This window comes from Hypanus sabinus, unplaced genomic scaffold, assembly GCF_030144855.1.
Source record: "Hypanus sabinus isolate sHypSab1 unplaced genomic scaffold, sHypSab1.hap1 H_9, whole genome shotgun sequence".
Lineage (NCBI taxonomy): Eukaryota > Metazoa > Chordata > Chondrichthyes > Myliobatiformes > Dasyatidae > Hypanus > Hypanus sabinus.
The window spans coordinates 88,346-103,641 of record NW_026779050.1 but is presented as its reverse complement, the minus strand read 5'-3'; the positions used below and the strand labels follow the sequence as shown (position 1 = coordinate 103,641).

The 15,296-nt window shown below is 50.6% G+C and overlaps 1 protein-coding gene across 1 annotated transcript in view; it reads left to right on the top strand.

Moving 5' to 3' along the window:
- Window positions 1-2,957: 2,957 nt before the first annotated feature.
- Window positions 2,958-15,296, top strand: part of stx1b (syntaxin 1B) — an 86,031-nt gene continuing 73,692 nt past the window's right edge. Inside the window, exon 1 of the mRNA XM_059958382.1 lies at window positions 2,958-2,987. Within this exon, the coding sequence (XP_059814365.1) occupies window positions 2,958-2,987 (30 nt within the window). The remainder of the gene's footprint in view (window positions 2,988-15,296) is intronic.

Here is a 15,296-nt window from a genome sequence, read left to right as displayed (position 1 = left end):
CTTTTAGGTATTTTCAGAGTTAAAAATTAGCATGGCTGTCTGTGCATGGAACCATAGGAAATGGAGAGATGTTTTAATGAATATTTCTCTTCAGCTTTTACTGTGGAGAAAATGTGGAAATGAGTGCTGACTTGGACCATATACAAATTAGTGAGGGAGTACTGAAGGCCTTAACGTGCACTAAGGTGAATAAATCCCAGGGCATGATCTTGTGCATTCTTGGGCCTTGTGGTAAGCTAAAGAAGAAATTTTGGAGTCCCCTGCAGAGACTTTTGCTTCATCTCTGACAACAGGTGAGGTCCTGGGGGACTGGAGAGTGGCTAAATTGTTTAAAAAGGGTAGTAAAAACAAGCCAGGGAACTACAGGGCAGCATGTCTGAGAGTGGTGTGGATAAATCAAAGGTGCTTCTGGGGGACAAGATCGATCAACATTTGGAGAGACAGCTCTGATTCAGAACAATCAGCACAGCTGTGTGCATGAGAAGATGAGAAGCTAATCCATGGAGGACATAATTAAGACAGTAAATGAGGGTAGGGCAGTGGATGTTGTCCATATATGGAACAAGCAGCCAGAGGAAGTGGTTGAGAGAGATACAGTACATTAACCACATCTAAAAGACACTTGGACAAGATAGAAAACATCGAGAGATGTAGGCCAAGTGCAGGCAAATGGGACTAGCTCAGATGGGCATCTTGCTCAGTATGGTCAAGGTGGGACTGAGGACTTCTTTCTGAACGGTATGGCTTTGTAACTCTATAAACACACACAGCATTCAGGAAAAAGAAACAAAGAAAAGAGTGGGGGGACAAAGGAGGGAGGGAGAGGGAGAGAGAGAGAGATCAAAAATAAAAATGATGCACTATGTACACCCCCACACGTTAATGCACACGTGCCCGCAACACCCGTACATTGTACATTTCTGGAGCACAGAGGAGCAGAAGTGAAAGACACACTGACAATCTGGTGTTGGGTTTATACAATGGGAGTTCCTCGCGATGTCATTCTTCCCAAATGACATTAGATGGCCACTTCTTGCCACATTTGTGGAGGCAAACATTGTACCTTTCCTGAACATATGAGCTGTTTCACTGATGAGAAACTATTACTGGAACATTATGTGACCATCAGCAAACATCCTCATTTCTGACTTTTTCATCAGGAAGGTCATCAATGAATGGGCAGGTGGAGGACACTGCCCCAGGGAACCCCTGCAGAAATATCCTGGAGTGGGGATGAAAGACTCCCAATGCCCACCTGACTCTGACCACGGACAGGTTTCCCCTCCAGGCTCGTGATTCCACGCTCACTTAGCTCATTTCAGGCACGGAGGCCAGTGATGCAGACATCCGCGGTCAGATGCAGGACCAGCAGACCAAGCTGGACGAGGGCTGATGGCCCCCAGGGTCAGTGAGTTGCTGGCAGGTTCCTATTTCTGAGTTCTGTGCAGGCAGGACAATCGAGGTCCGATGACCCTCCCCCCACCAGTTCCCAAATTGGAGAAACTGGAGTTTGAGGCCTAGTGTTTAGTAATCCTGGGGTCAATGCCAAGGATCAAGCCTTGAGGTCGATTGGAAGTCGAGGCCTGATGGTCAGTCTGCAAATCCACTAGGGAATTCAAAGTCCAACGTCTGCGACCCTGTGCCTGAGTATGCTAGAGGGTGGGGGCTGTAAACAGCCTGTCCTGGGGTTAGAGGACTATTGATGTGGGTGGGAAGGAGGAATGGTGCTTGTATTGCTGTGTTGATTGTTGCTCCCATGTTTTGTGTTGCTTGGCTGAGCTTTATAGGCATGCTACGTATGTTGGTGTTGCAAATGTGTGGGTGACACCTGTGGCCTGTACCCGGCCCACTGTACCTGTTGGTTGTTAATGCAAATGATGCATTTCACTTATGTTCCTAACCTTGAATCTTGATTTCGGTCGACTCCTGGCCTCTTTCTTCTTCCCCGCCAGCTCGTCCGGTAACAGAGCTCTCGTTCTTCATCGACGCACCAACACCACCCCCCCCCCCCCCCCACCCCCGGTGTGCTGCTTCTGTACTGGCTCTGGGGTCTCCACAGGGGCCACTGCAGATTGGAGATTCTGCGGTGGTAGAGGGGACTCCAGGAAGGTGCATCACCACCCTGGTGCCAGGATATTTTTTATTATTTATTTATGGGATGTAGGCATTGCCAGCTAAGCCAGAATTTATTGCCCATCCCTAGTTGCCCTTGAGAAGGTGGTGATGAGCTGCCTTCTTGAACCGCTGCAGTCCCTGAGGTGCAGGTACACCCACAGTGCCGTTAGGGAGGAAATCCCATGATTTTGACCCAGCGACAATGAAGGACCCACGATATGTTTCCAAGTCAGGATGGTGAATGACTTGGGAAGGGGAATTCCAGGCATTGGTCTTCCCAAGTATCTGCTGTTCCCGTCCTTCTAGATGGCAGTGGTCCTGGGTCTGGAAGGTGCTGCCTGAGGAAATTTGGTGTGTTGTTAGGATCAACCATATCTCTGAAGGAGGCCAAAGTTGTCAGATGGAACAGGAGGCTGGGCATGGTGGGCCGTGTGTGCTCCTGTTCTCCGCTATTCCTGAGGGCGGGAATGTCACAAACAAGGTGAAGGCCGACCGGCTGGGAGTCGGGTTTCAGGCACGTAAAAGGCACCGCCCGGCCAACGGAGCCCTCTGAAATGCAACGGGGAGCGTCATTCCGAGGGAAAGCTCCATCGAGCCCGTCTGCCGCCACGACTCGGACTACAACTCCCAGCAACGAGCGGGGCCGGAGTCCGGCCCGGCGGCAGACGCCACGCAGGCGCGCGCTGTCGGAGGCGGGAACGTTGGCGGTCTTTGAGGGGCCGCGCATGCTCCGCGGAGACGGCCCGCTGCTGTCAATCAAAGCCGCCCGCGCAGGCGCATTGCCGGGCCCTGGACCAAGGAGGCAGGCGGCGTGAGCATCGCAAAGCGCATCTGTCGCCAATATGAAGGACCGCACACAGGAGCTCAGGAGCGTAAGAGACAAAGATAATATATCCCTCTCCCCGAAATGCACGTCCCCCCGCCCTTTCGGTCAAAGTAACGAAAGAGTAAAAATTACATTTTTCGAAAAAATCTTATTTTCCCGTGCATGCAATTGTCAATATTTTGTGATTTATTTAATTATTTCCCCTTGGCTTTTTTTTCCGGGGAGGAGTTGGGAGGGCGGAGGGAAAGCGTTGCAGCATTCGGGCAAGTGAGGAGGGAAAAGGTCACAAGAGAGGGAATGCCAAGATCGCTCTGAGAGCGGCAGGAGTGATGATTTGCCAAGGAGAGAAACCCCTTTCGCATTCGGATTCGCTGGCGGATTTGCTCCCCCACAGCTCCTCCCCGTTAATAACCATGGCAGATTTCCAATAACGGGCCTGCTGGGCTGTGTCACCGGCGGGTGACACATCTTCCTCTCATCTGCTGGATATCAACCTGGCTCCCTTTTAACCTTGCCCGGGCCCACTGCTCTCTGCAGAGGGGAACCGACAACGCATGCACCTGGACGGGGTCGCTGCTCTCTGAGTGCGGGGCAGCTCACAGCCAGTTTCTGTGGGCTGGAAGGCCTGCAGGGCTGGGGGGGTTCCTGGTCAGAGATCTCTCTGAGACAACGGGGAGGAAGAAGGTCCTTCAAGGAGGTCAGGCTCCTATTACATCAGGGGACACAGCGGGGCCCGCCAGACTCGGGCTCTCCCCACTGAGAGACAGGGCAGCGAGGCTGAGAAAGACAGGTCCAGAGGCACCTGAGGGCTGCTGGCAACGGAGTGATGGTGGAGGGAGGTAAACGAGAGGTGGAACTAGTGAAGGGCAAGGAGTTCCAGTCGGGTGACAGAGGAGAGGGATGGAGTCACAAAATTCAGAAGGGATGACAGATAGAGGGGGTCACAGATGTGTAGAGGGGGTAAGGGAGGGAGAGGATCACAGTCAGTAAGGGGTGTAGAGGAGGGCAGAGTCTCAGACACAGGAAGAGGTGAGGAGGGAAAGGGTCACAGAGACATAGATGGGTGAAAGGAAGGGGTTACAGAGATGGAAGGGGCAACAAGGATAGCAGTGACAGGAAGATGGGGGGGAGAAGTAAATAGGGGAGTGAGAGGGGTGTCGGCATCACGGTGAGGGGTGTATTGGTGTCCCGAGGGGTGCAGGAGGTGTTACGGTGAAGGGTGTGGCATGTGTCAGTATCACAGTGAGGAGTGTCAGGTGTATCAGTGTCACAGTGAGGAGCTCAAAGTAAATTTATTATTAAATTTCATATACGTCACCATGTACAACCCTGAGATTCATTTTCTTGCAGGCATACTCAATAAATCCATATTAGAATAATAACCATAATAGAATCAATGAAAGACTGCGCCAACCTGGGCAACAACCGGTGTGCAAAAGACAACAAATTGTGCAAATACAAAAAGAAAGAATGAATAATAAATAAATTAATAAATAAATAAACAATAAATATCAAGAATGTGAGATGAAGGGTCGTCAAAAGCAAATCCATAGGCTGCGGGACCATTTCAATGATAAGACAAGTGAAGCTATCCCCCTCTGGTTCAAGACCCTGATGTTTACGGGGTAGCAACTGTTCCTGAACCTGGTGGCATGAGTCCTCAGGCTCCTGTACCTTCTTCCTGATGGCACTGACAAGAAGAGAATGTGCCTTGGGTAGTGGGGCTCCTTGATGGTGGACGCTGCTTTCCTGTGCTCAATATCTGAGAATGCTTGACTGTATCGACTACATTTTGAAGGATTTCCTGTGCTCAATATCTGAGAATGCTTGACTGTATCGACTACATTTTGAAGGATTTCCATTCAGGGCAATGGTGTTTCTATACCAGGCTGTGATGCAGCCAGTCAATATACTCTCCACCACACGTCTATGGAAGTTTGTTAAAGTTTTAGATATCATGCCGAATATTCGCAAACTCCTAAGGAAGTAGAGGTGCTGCCGTGCTTTCTTCTCAATTCCACTTCTACGTAGAACCCAGTTCAGGTCCTCTGAAATAATGACACCAGGGAGTTTAAAGTTGCTGAACCTCTCTACCTCTGTTCCCCAATGAGGACTGACTCATGGTCCTGTGGTTTCCTCCTCTTGAAGTCAATAATCAGCTCCTTGGTCTTGCTGACATTGAGTGAGAGGTTGTAGTGATGGCACCACTCTGTCAGATTTTCAGTCTCCCTCCTCTATGCTGATTCATCACCACCTTTGATTCAGCCCAAGACATGATGTCATCGGCAAACTTGAGTATGACATTGGAGCTTTGCTTAGCCACGCAGTCGTAAGTGCAAAGCGAGTAGAGCAGGGGGCTAAACACTCAGCCTTGTGGTGCATCTGAGCTGATGGAGATGTTGTTGTCCAACCAAATAGACTGGGGTCTGCAAGTGAGAAAATTGAGGATCCAAGTGCACAAGGAGGAATTGAGGCCAAGGTCTTGAAGCTTTTTTCTTTGTTTTAAGGGGATGTTGGGTATTGAATGCCAAGCTGAAGTCGATAAAGAGCATCCTGATGTAGGCGCCTTTGCTGTCCAGATATTCCGAGGTTGCGTGAAGAGCCAAGGAAATGGCATTTGTTGAGGACATTGCTCCGGTTGGCAAATTGGAGTGGATCCAAGTCATCTCTCAGACAGGAGTTGATATGTTTCCTTGCCGACCTCTCAGAAACCTTTCTCACAGTGGATATCGGTGCTATTGGATGATGGTCATTGAGGCAGGTTACCACGTTCTTCTCAGGCACTGGCATGATTGAAGCCTGCTTGAAGCAGCTGGGTGGCTCAGAGTGCTGAAGCGAGAGGTTACAGATCTCAGTGAACACTCCAGCCAGACGATCAGCACAGGTCTTCAGCACTTGGCCAGGTACCCCTTCTGGGCCGGGTGCTTTTCGAGGGTTCACCCTCCTGAAGTCGGCTTCAGACACTGAAATCGCAGGGTCATTGGGGGCTGAGAGTTCGCCATAGCTTGACTGTCAAAGCGAGTATAGAAAGCATTGAGCTTATCTGGAAATGGAGCTCAGTTGTCACCTACATTGCTTAATTTCACTTTGTAAAGGGTGGTAGTATTTAACACTTCCAGACTGTCGAGCATTCTTCAGCGATTTCAAGTTGTCTGGAATTCCACCATGCCGGCAGATGGCGTTCTGGAGATTGTACCAGAACCTCTTGTAGCTTTCTTGTGAGAGGGCTGTGGGGTGTGTCTGCATCACAGTGAGGGGTGTGAGGTTTGTCAGTGTTACACTGAGGGTGTGGGGTGTGTCTGCATCACAGTGAGGGCTGTGGGGTTACAGTGAGGGGTGTGAGGTTTGTCAGTGTTACATTGAGGGTGTGGGGTGTGTCTGCATCACAGTGAGGGCTGTGGGGTTACAGTGAGGGGTGTGAGGTTTGTCAGTGTTACATTGAGGGTGTGGGGTGTGTCTGCATCACAGTGAGGGCTGTGGGGTTACAGTGAGGGGTGTGAGGTTTGTCAGTGTTACACTGAGGGTGTGGGGTGTGTCTGCATCACAGTGAGGGCTGTGGGGTTACAGTGAGGGGTGTGAGGTTTGTCAGTGTTACATTGAGGGTGTGGGGTGTGTCTGCATCACAGTGAGGGCTGTGGGGTTACAGTGAGGGGTGTGAGGTTTGTCAGTGTTACATTGAGGGTGTGGGGTGTGTCTGCATCACAGTGAGGGCTGTGGGGTTACAGTGAGGGGTGTGAGGTTTGTCAGTGTTACACTGAGGGTGTGGGGTGTGTCTGCATCACAGTGACGGCTGTGGAGTCACAGTGAGATATGCGGTATCTATTGGCGTTAATGTGAAGAGTGTGGAACATATCAACATCACAGACAGCAGTGGGGGTTGTGTCATGTGTTATAGTAAGAGTTGTGTCGGTGTCACAGAGTAGGGTGTGTCCTGTTACAGTGATGATTGTGGTGACTGATCTTACAGTGAGGGGTGTGGGGTGTGTGATGTTACAGTGAGGGGTGTGGGGAGTGTTGGAGTTACAGTGTGGGGTGTGTTAGTGTTACAGTGAGGGGTGTGGGGTGTGTCGATGTTACAGTCAGGGGTGTGGGGTGTGTCGATGTTACAGTGAGGGGTTTGCGGTGTGTCGATGTTACAGTGAGGATTGTGGGGTTTATCGATGTTACAGTGAGGGGTGTGGGGTGTGTCAGTGTTATAGTGAGGGGTGTGGGGTTTATCAATGTTACAGTGAGGGGTGTGGGGTGTCAATGTTACAGTGAGGGGTATGGGGTGTTGATGTTACAGTGAGGGGTGTGGGGTTTAACAACGTTACACTGAGGGGTGTGGGGTTTATCGATGTTACAATGAGGAGTGGGGGATGTGCCGATGTTACAGTGAGGGATGTGGGGTGTGACAGTGTTACAGTGAGGGCTGTGGGTTGTGTCGATGTTACAGTGAGGGATGTGGGGTGTGCTGGTGTTACAGTGAGGGGTGTGGGTTGTGTCGATGTTACAGTGAGGGGTGTGGGGTGTGTCGATGTTACAGTGAGGGGTGTACAATGTGTTGATGCTACATTGAGGGGTGAGGGGTTTATCGATGTTACAGTGAGGGGTGGGGGTTTATCGATGTTACAGTGAGGACTGTGGGGTATATCGGTGTTACAGTGAGGAGTGAGGGGGTTATCGATGTTACAATGAGGGTTCTGGAGATGTTACAGTGAGGGGGGGTGTGTCGATGTTACTGTGAGGGGTGGGGGTTTATCAATGTTACAGTGAGGAGTGTGGGATTTATTGATATAACAGTGATGGTGTGGGGTGTGTCAATGTTACAGTGAGGAGTCTGGGGTTTATCGATGTTACAGTGAGGGGTGGAGAGGTTTCGATGTTACATTGAGGGGTGTGGGGTGAGATAGTGTTACAGTGAGGTGTGTGGGGTGTGTTGATGTTGCAGTGAGCGATGTGGGGTGTGCTAGTGTTAGTGAGGGGTGGGGGTGTGTCGATGTTACAGTGAGGGGTTTATCGATGTTACATTGAGGAGTGTGGGGTTTATCAATGTTACAGTGATGGGTGGGTGTGTGTTGATGTTACAGTGAGGGGTGTGGGGTGAGTCGATGTTACAGTGAGGTGTGGGGGTGTGTCGATGTTACAGTGAGGACTGTGGGGGTTATTGGTGTTACAGTGAGGGTTCTGTAGATGTTACAGTGAGGGGTGAGGGGTTTATCGGTGTCACAGTGAGGGGTGTGGTGTTTATCGATGTTACAGTGAGGGGTTTGCGGTGTGTCGATGTTACAGTGAGGATTGTGGGGTTTATCGATGTTACAGTGAGGGGTGTGGGGTGTGTCAGTGTTATAGTGAGGGGTGTGGGGTTTATCAATGTTGCAGTGAGGGGTGTGGGGTGTTGATGTTACAGTGAGCGGTGTGGGGTTTAACGACGTTACAGTGAGAGTTGTGGGGTTTATCGGTGTTACAATGAGGAGTGGGGGATGTGCCGATGTTACAGTGTGGGATGTGGGGTGTGACAGTGTTACAGTGAGGGGTGTGGGATGTGTTGATGTTACAGTGAGGATTGTAGGGTTTATCGATGTTACAGTGAGCGGTGTGGGGTTAAACGACGTTACAGTGAGAGTTGTGGGGTTTATCGGTGTTAAAATGAGGAGTGGGGGATGTGCCGATGTTACAGTGTGGGATGTGGGGTGTGCTAGTGTTACAGTGAGGGGTGTGGGTTGTGTCGATGTTACAGTGAGGGATGTGGGGTGTGCTAGTGTTACAGTGAGGGGTGTGGGTTGTGTCGATGTTACAGTGAGGGATGTGGGATGTGCTAGTGTTACAGTGAGGGGTGTGGGTTGCGTCGATGTTACAGTGAGGGATGTGGGGTGTGCTAGTATTACAGTGAGGGGTGTGGGTTGGGTCGATGTTACAGTGAAGGATGTGGGGTGTGTCGATGTTACAGTGAGGAGTGTGGGATTTATTGATGTTACAGTGATGGGGGTGGGGTGTGTCAATGTTACAGTGAGGGATGTGGGGTGTGTGTGTTACAGTGAGGGGTGTGGGTTGTGTCGATGTTACAGTGAGGGATGTGGGGTGTGTTGGTGTTACAGTGAGGTGTGTGGGGTGTGTTAGTGTTACAGTGAGGGATTGTGGCGTTTATCGATGTTACAGTGAGGGATGTGGGGTTGTGTCGATGTTACAGTGAGGGATGTGGGGTGTGTGTGTTACAGTGAGGGGTGTGGGTTGTGTCGATGTTACAGTGAGGAGTCTGGGGATTATCGATGTTACAGTGAAGGGTGTGGGGTGTGTTAGTGTTCCAGTGAGAGGTGTCGGGTGAGTTAGTGTTACAGTGAGGTGTCTGGGGTGTATTGATGTTGCAGTGAGGGATGTGGGGTGTGTTAGTGTTACAGTGAGGGGTGGGGGTGTGTCGATGTTACAGTGTGGTATTTATCAATGTTACAGTGAGGGGTGAGGGGTGTGTCGATGTTACAGTGATTGGTGGGTGTGTGTTGATGTTACAGTGAGGGGTTTGCGGTGTGTCGATGTTACAGTGAGGATTGTGGGGTTTATCGATGTTACAGTGAGGGGTGTGGGGTGTGTCTGTGTTATAGTGAGGGGTGTGGGGTTTATCAATGTTACAGTGAGGGGTGTGGGGTGTCAATGTTACAGTGAGGGGTGTGGGGTGTTGATGTTACAGTGAGGGGTGTGGGGTTTAACAACGTTACACTGAGGGGTGTGGGGTTTAACGACATTACAGTGAGGGTTGTGGGGTTTATCGATGTTACAATGAGGAGTGGGGGATGTGCCGATGCTACAGTGAGGGATGTGGGGTGTGACAGTGTTACAGTGAGGGCTGTGGGTTGTGTCGATGTTACAGTGAGGGATGTGGGGTGTGCTGGTGTTACAGTGAGGGGTGTGGGTTGTGTCGATGTTACAGTGAGGGATGTGGGATTTGCTAGTGTTACAGTGAGGGGTGTGGGTTGTGTCGATGTTGCAGTGAGGGATGTGGGGTGTGCTAGTGTTACAGTGAGGGGTGTGGGTTGTGTCGATGTTACAGTGAGGGATGTGGGTTGTGTCGATGTTACAGTGAGGGGTGTGCAATGTGTTGATGCTACATTGAGGGGTGAGGGGTTTATCGATGTTACAGTGAGGGGTGGGGGTTTATCGATGTTACAGTGAGGACTGTGGGGTTTATCGGTGTTACAGTGAGGAGTGAGGGGGTTATCGATGTTACAATGAGGGTTCTGGAGATGTTACAGTGAGGGGTGGGGGTTTATCAATGTTACAGTGAGGAGTGTGGGATTTATTGATATAACAGTGATGGTGTGGGGTGTGTCAATGTTACAGTGAGGAGTCTGGGGTTTATCGGTGTTACAGTGAGGAGTAGGGGTGTGTCGCTGTTACAGTGAGGGGTGTGGGTTGTGTCGATGTTACAGTGAGGGGGAGGGTTTATCGGTGTTACAGTGAGGAGTACGGGTGTGTCGATGTTAAATTGAGGGATGTGGGGTGTGTCGATGTTACAGTGACGGGTGTGGGGTGTGTTATTGTTACAGTGAGTGGTGTGGGGTGTGATGATGTTACAGTGAGGGGTGTGGGGTGTGTCGATGTTACAGTGACGGGTGTGGGGTGTGTTATTGTTACAGTGAGTGGTGTGGGGTGTGATGATGTTACAGTGAGGGGTGTGGGGTGTGTCGATGTTACAGTGAGGGGTATGGGGTTTGTTAGTGTTACAGTGTGGGGTGTGTTGATGTTACAGTGAGGGGTGTGTTAGTGTTACAGTGAGGGGTGTGGGGAATGTCGATGTTACAGTGAGGGGAGTGGGATTTATCGATGTTACAATGAGGGTTCTGGAGATGTTACAGTGAGGGGAGTGGGGTTTATCGATGTTACAGTGAGGGGAGTGGGGTTTATCGATGTTACAGTGAGGGGTGTGTCAGTGTTACAGTGAGGAGTGGGGGGGTTTCGCTATTACAGTGAGGGGTGGGGGTATGTCGATGTTACAGTGAAGGGTGTGAGGTGTGTCGATGTTACAGTGAGGGGTGGGGGTATGTCGATGTTACAGTGAGGGGTGTGGGGTATGTCGATGTTACAGTGAAGGGTATGAGGTGTGTCGATGTTACAGTGAGGGGTGGGGGTATGTCGATGTTACAGTGATGGGTGTGGGGTGTGTCAATCTTACAGTGAGGGATGTGGGGTGTGTGTGTTACAGTGAGGGGTGTGGGTTGTGTCGATGTTACAGTGAGGAGTCGGGGGTTTATCGATGTTACAGTGAGGGGTTTGCGGTGTGTCGATGTTACAGTGAGGATTGTGGGGTTTATCGATGTTACAGTGAGGGGTGTGGGGTGTGTCAGTGTTATAGTGAGGGGTGTGTTATTGTTACAGTGAGTGGTGTGGGGTGTCAATGTTACAGTGAGGGGTATGGGGTGTTGATGTTACAGTGAGGGGTGTGGGGTGTGTTATTGTTACAGTGAGTGGTGTGGGGTGTGTCGATGTTATAGTGAGGGGAGTGGGGTTTATCGATGTTACAGTGAGGGGTGTGTTAGTGTTACAGTGAGGGGTGTGGGGTGTGTCGATGTTATAGTGAGGGGAGTGGGGTTTATCGATGTTACAGTGAGGGGTGTGTCAGTGTTACAGTGAGGAGTGGGGGGGTTTCGTTGTTACAGTGAGGGGTGGGGGTATGTCGATGTTACAGTGAAGGGTGTGAGGTGTGTCGATGTTACAGTGTGGGGTGGGGGTATGTCGATGTTACAGTGATGGGTGTGGGGTGTGTCAATCTTACAGTGAGGGATGTGGGGTGTGTGTTACAGTGAGGGGTGTGGGTTGGGTCGATGTTACAGTGAGGAGTCGGGGGTTTATCGGTGTTACAGTGAGGGGTTTGCGGTGTGTCGACGTTACAGTGAGGATTTTGGGGTTTATCGATGTTACAGAGAGGGGTGTGGGGTGTGTCAGTGTTATAGTGAGGGGTGTGGGGTTTATCAATGTTACAGTGAGGGGTGTGGGGTGTCAATGTTACAGTGAGGGGTGTGGGGTGTTGATGTTACAGTGAGGGGTGTGGGGTTTAACGACGTTACACTGAGGGGTGTGGGGTTTAACGACGTTACAGTGAGGGATGTGGTGTGCGTTAGTGTTACAGTGAGGGGTTTGGGGTGTGACAGTGTTACAGTGAGGGATGTGGGGTGTGTCAGTGTTACAGTGGGGGGTGTGGGTTGTGTCGATGTTACAGTGAACGGTGGGGGTGTGTCGATGTTACAGTGAGGGGTCTGGGATGTGTTGATGTTACATTGAGGGGTGTGGGGTTTATCGGTGTTACAGTGAGGAGTGGGGGGTGTCGATGTCACAATGAGGGGTGTGGTGTTGTGTCGATGTTACAGTGAGGAGTGTGGGTTTGTGTGGATGTTACAGTGAGGTGTGGGGTCTGTTGATGTTGCAGTGAGGGATGTGGGATGTGCTAGTGTTACAGTGAGGGGTGGGGGTGTGTTGATGTTACAGTGAGGGGTTTATCGATGTTACATTGAGGAGTGTGTGGTTTATCAATGTTACAGTGAGGGGTGTGGGTTGTGTCGATGTTACGGTGAGGGATTGTGGCGTTTATCGATGTTACAGTGAGGGATGTGCGGTGTGTCTGTGTTACAGTGAGGGGTGTGGGTTGTGTCGATGTTACAGTGAGGGATGTGGGGTGTGTTAGTGTTACAGTGAGGGATGTGGGGTGTGTTAGTGTTACAGTGAGGTGTGTGGGGTGTGTTAGTGTTACAGTGAGGGATTGTGGCGTTTATCGATGTTACAGTGAGGGATGTGGGGTTGTGTCGATGTTACAGTGAGGGATGTGAGATGTGTGTGTTACAGTGAGGGGTGTGGGTTGTGTCAATGTTACAGTGAGGAGTCTGGGGATTATCGATGTTACAGTGAAGGGTGTGGGGTGTGTTAGTGTTCCAGTGAGAGGTGTCGGGTGAGTTAGTGTTACAGTGAGGTGTCTGGGGTGTGTTGATGTTGCAGTGAGGGATGTGGGGTGTGCTAGTGTTACAGTGAGGGGTGGGGGTGTGTCGATGTTACAGTGTGGTATTTATCAATGTTACAGTGAGGGGTGAGGGGTGTGTCGATGTTACAGTGATTGGTGGGTGTGTGTTGATGTTACAGTGAGGGGTTTGCCGTGTGTCGATGTTACAGTGAGGATTGTGGGGTTTATCGATATTACAGTGAGGGGTGTGGGGTGTGTCTGTGTTATAGTGAAGGGTGTGGGGTTTATCAATGTTACAGTGAGGGGTGTGGGGTGTCAATGTTACAGTGAGGGGTGTGGGGTGTTGATGTTACAGTGAGGGGTGTGGGGTTTAACGACGTTACACTGAGGGGTGTGGGGTTTAACGACATTACAGTGAGGGTTGTGGGGTTTATCGATGTTACAATGAGGAGTGGGGGATGTGCCGATGCTACAGTGAGGGATGTGGGGTGTGACAGTGTTACAGTGAGGGATGTGGGGTGTGTTAGTGTTACAGTGAGGGGTGTGGGTTGTGTCGATGTTACAGTGAGCGATGTGGGGTGTGTCGATGTTACAGTGAGGGATTGTTGGGTTTATCAATGTTACAGTGAGGGATGTGCGGTGTGTTAGTGTTACAGTGAAAGGTGTGGGGTGTGTCAGTGTTACAGTGGGGGGTGTGGGTTGTGTCGATGTTACAGTGAACGGTGGGGGTGTGTCGATGTTACAGTGAGGGGTCTGGGATGTGTTGATGTTACATTGAGGGGTGTGGGGTTTATCGGTGTTACAGTGAGGAGTGGGGGGTGTCGATGTCACAATGAGGGGTGTGGGGTTGTGTCGATGTTACAGTGAGGAGTGTGGGGTTGTGTCGATGTTACAGTGAGGAGAGTGGGGTTGTGTCGATGTTACAGTGAGGGGTGTGGGTTTGTGTGGATGTTACAGTGAGGTGTGTTGGGTCTGTTGATGTTGCAGTGAGGGATGTGGGATGTGCTAGTGTTACAGTGAGGGGTGGGGGTGTGTTGATGTTACAGTGAGGGGTTTATCGATGTTACATTGAGGAGTGTTACAGTGAGGGGTGTGGGTTGTGTCGATGTTACAGTGAGGGATTGTTGGGTTTATCGATGTTACAGTGAGGGATGTGCGGTGTGTTAGTGTTACAGTGAAAGGTGTGGGGTGTGTCGATGTTACAGTGAGGGATGTGGGGTGTGTGTGTTACAGTGAGGGGTGTGGGTTGTGTCGATGTTACAGTGAGGAGTCGGGGGTTTATCGATGTTACAGTGAGGGTTTGCGGTGTGTCGATGTTACAGTGAGGATTGTGGGGTTTATCAATGTTACAGTGAGGGGTGTGGGGTGTTGATGTTACAGTGAGGGGTGTGGGGTTTAACGACGTTGCAGTGAGGGTTGTGGGGTGTGACAGTGTTATAGTGAGGGGTGTGGGGTTTATCAATGTTACAGTGAGGGGTGTGGGGTGTCAATGTTACAGTGAGGGGTGTGGGGTGTTGATGTTACAGTGAGGGGTGTGGGGTGTTGATGTTACAGTGAGGGGTGTGGGGTTTAACGACGTTACAGTGAGGGTTGTGGGGTTTATCGATGTTATAATGAGGAGTGGGGGATGTGCCGATGTTACAGTGAGGGATGTGGGGTGTTACAGTGAGGGGTGTGGGTTGTGTCGATGTTACAGTGAGGGGTGTGGGTTGTGTCGATGTTACACTGAGGGATTGTGGGGTTTATCGATGTTACAGTGAGGGATGTGCGGTGTGTTAGTGTTACAGTGAAAGGTGTGGGGTGTGTTGATGTTAAAGTGAGGGGTGTGGGTTGTGTCGATGTTACAGTGAGGGGTGTGCAATGTGTTGATGCTACAGTGAGGGGTGAGGGGTTTATCGATGTTACAGTGAGGGATGTGTGGTGTGTTAGTGTTACAGTGAGGGGTGTGGGTTGTCTCGATGTTACAGTGAGCGGTGAGGGTTTATCGATGTTACAGTGAGCGATGTGGGGTGTGTCGATGTTACAGTGAGGGATTGTTGGGTTTATCGATGTTACAGTGAGGGACGTGCGGTGTGTTAGTGTTACAGTGAAAGGTGTGTGGTGTGTCAGTGTTAAAGTGGGGGGTGTGGGTTGTGTCGATGTTACAGTGAGGGATTGTGGGGTGTGACAGTGTTACAGTGAGGGCTGTGGGTTGTGTCGATGTTACAGTGAGGGATTGTGGGGTGTGACAGTGTTACAGTGAGGGCTGTGGGTTGTGTCGATGTTACAGTGACGGATTGTGGGGTTTATCGATGTTACAGTGAGGGATGTGGGTTGTGTCGATGTTACAGTGAGGGATGTGGGTTGTGTCGATGTTACAGTGAGGGATGTGGGGTTGTGTCGATGTTACAGTGAGGGGTGTGGGTTGTGTCGATGTTACACTGAGGGATTGTG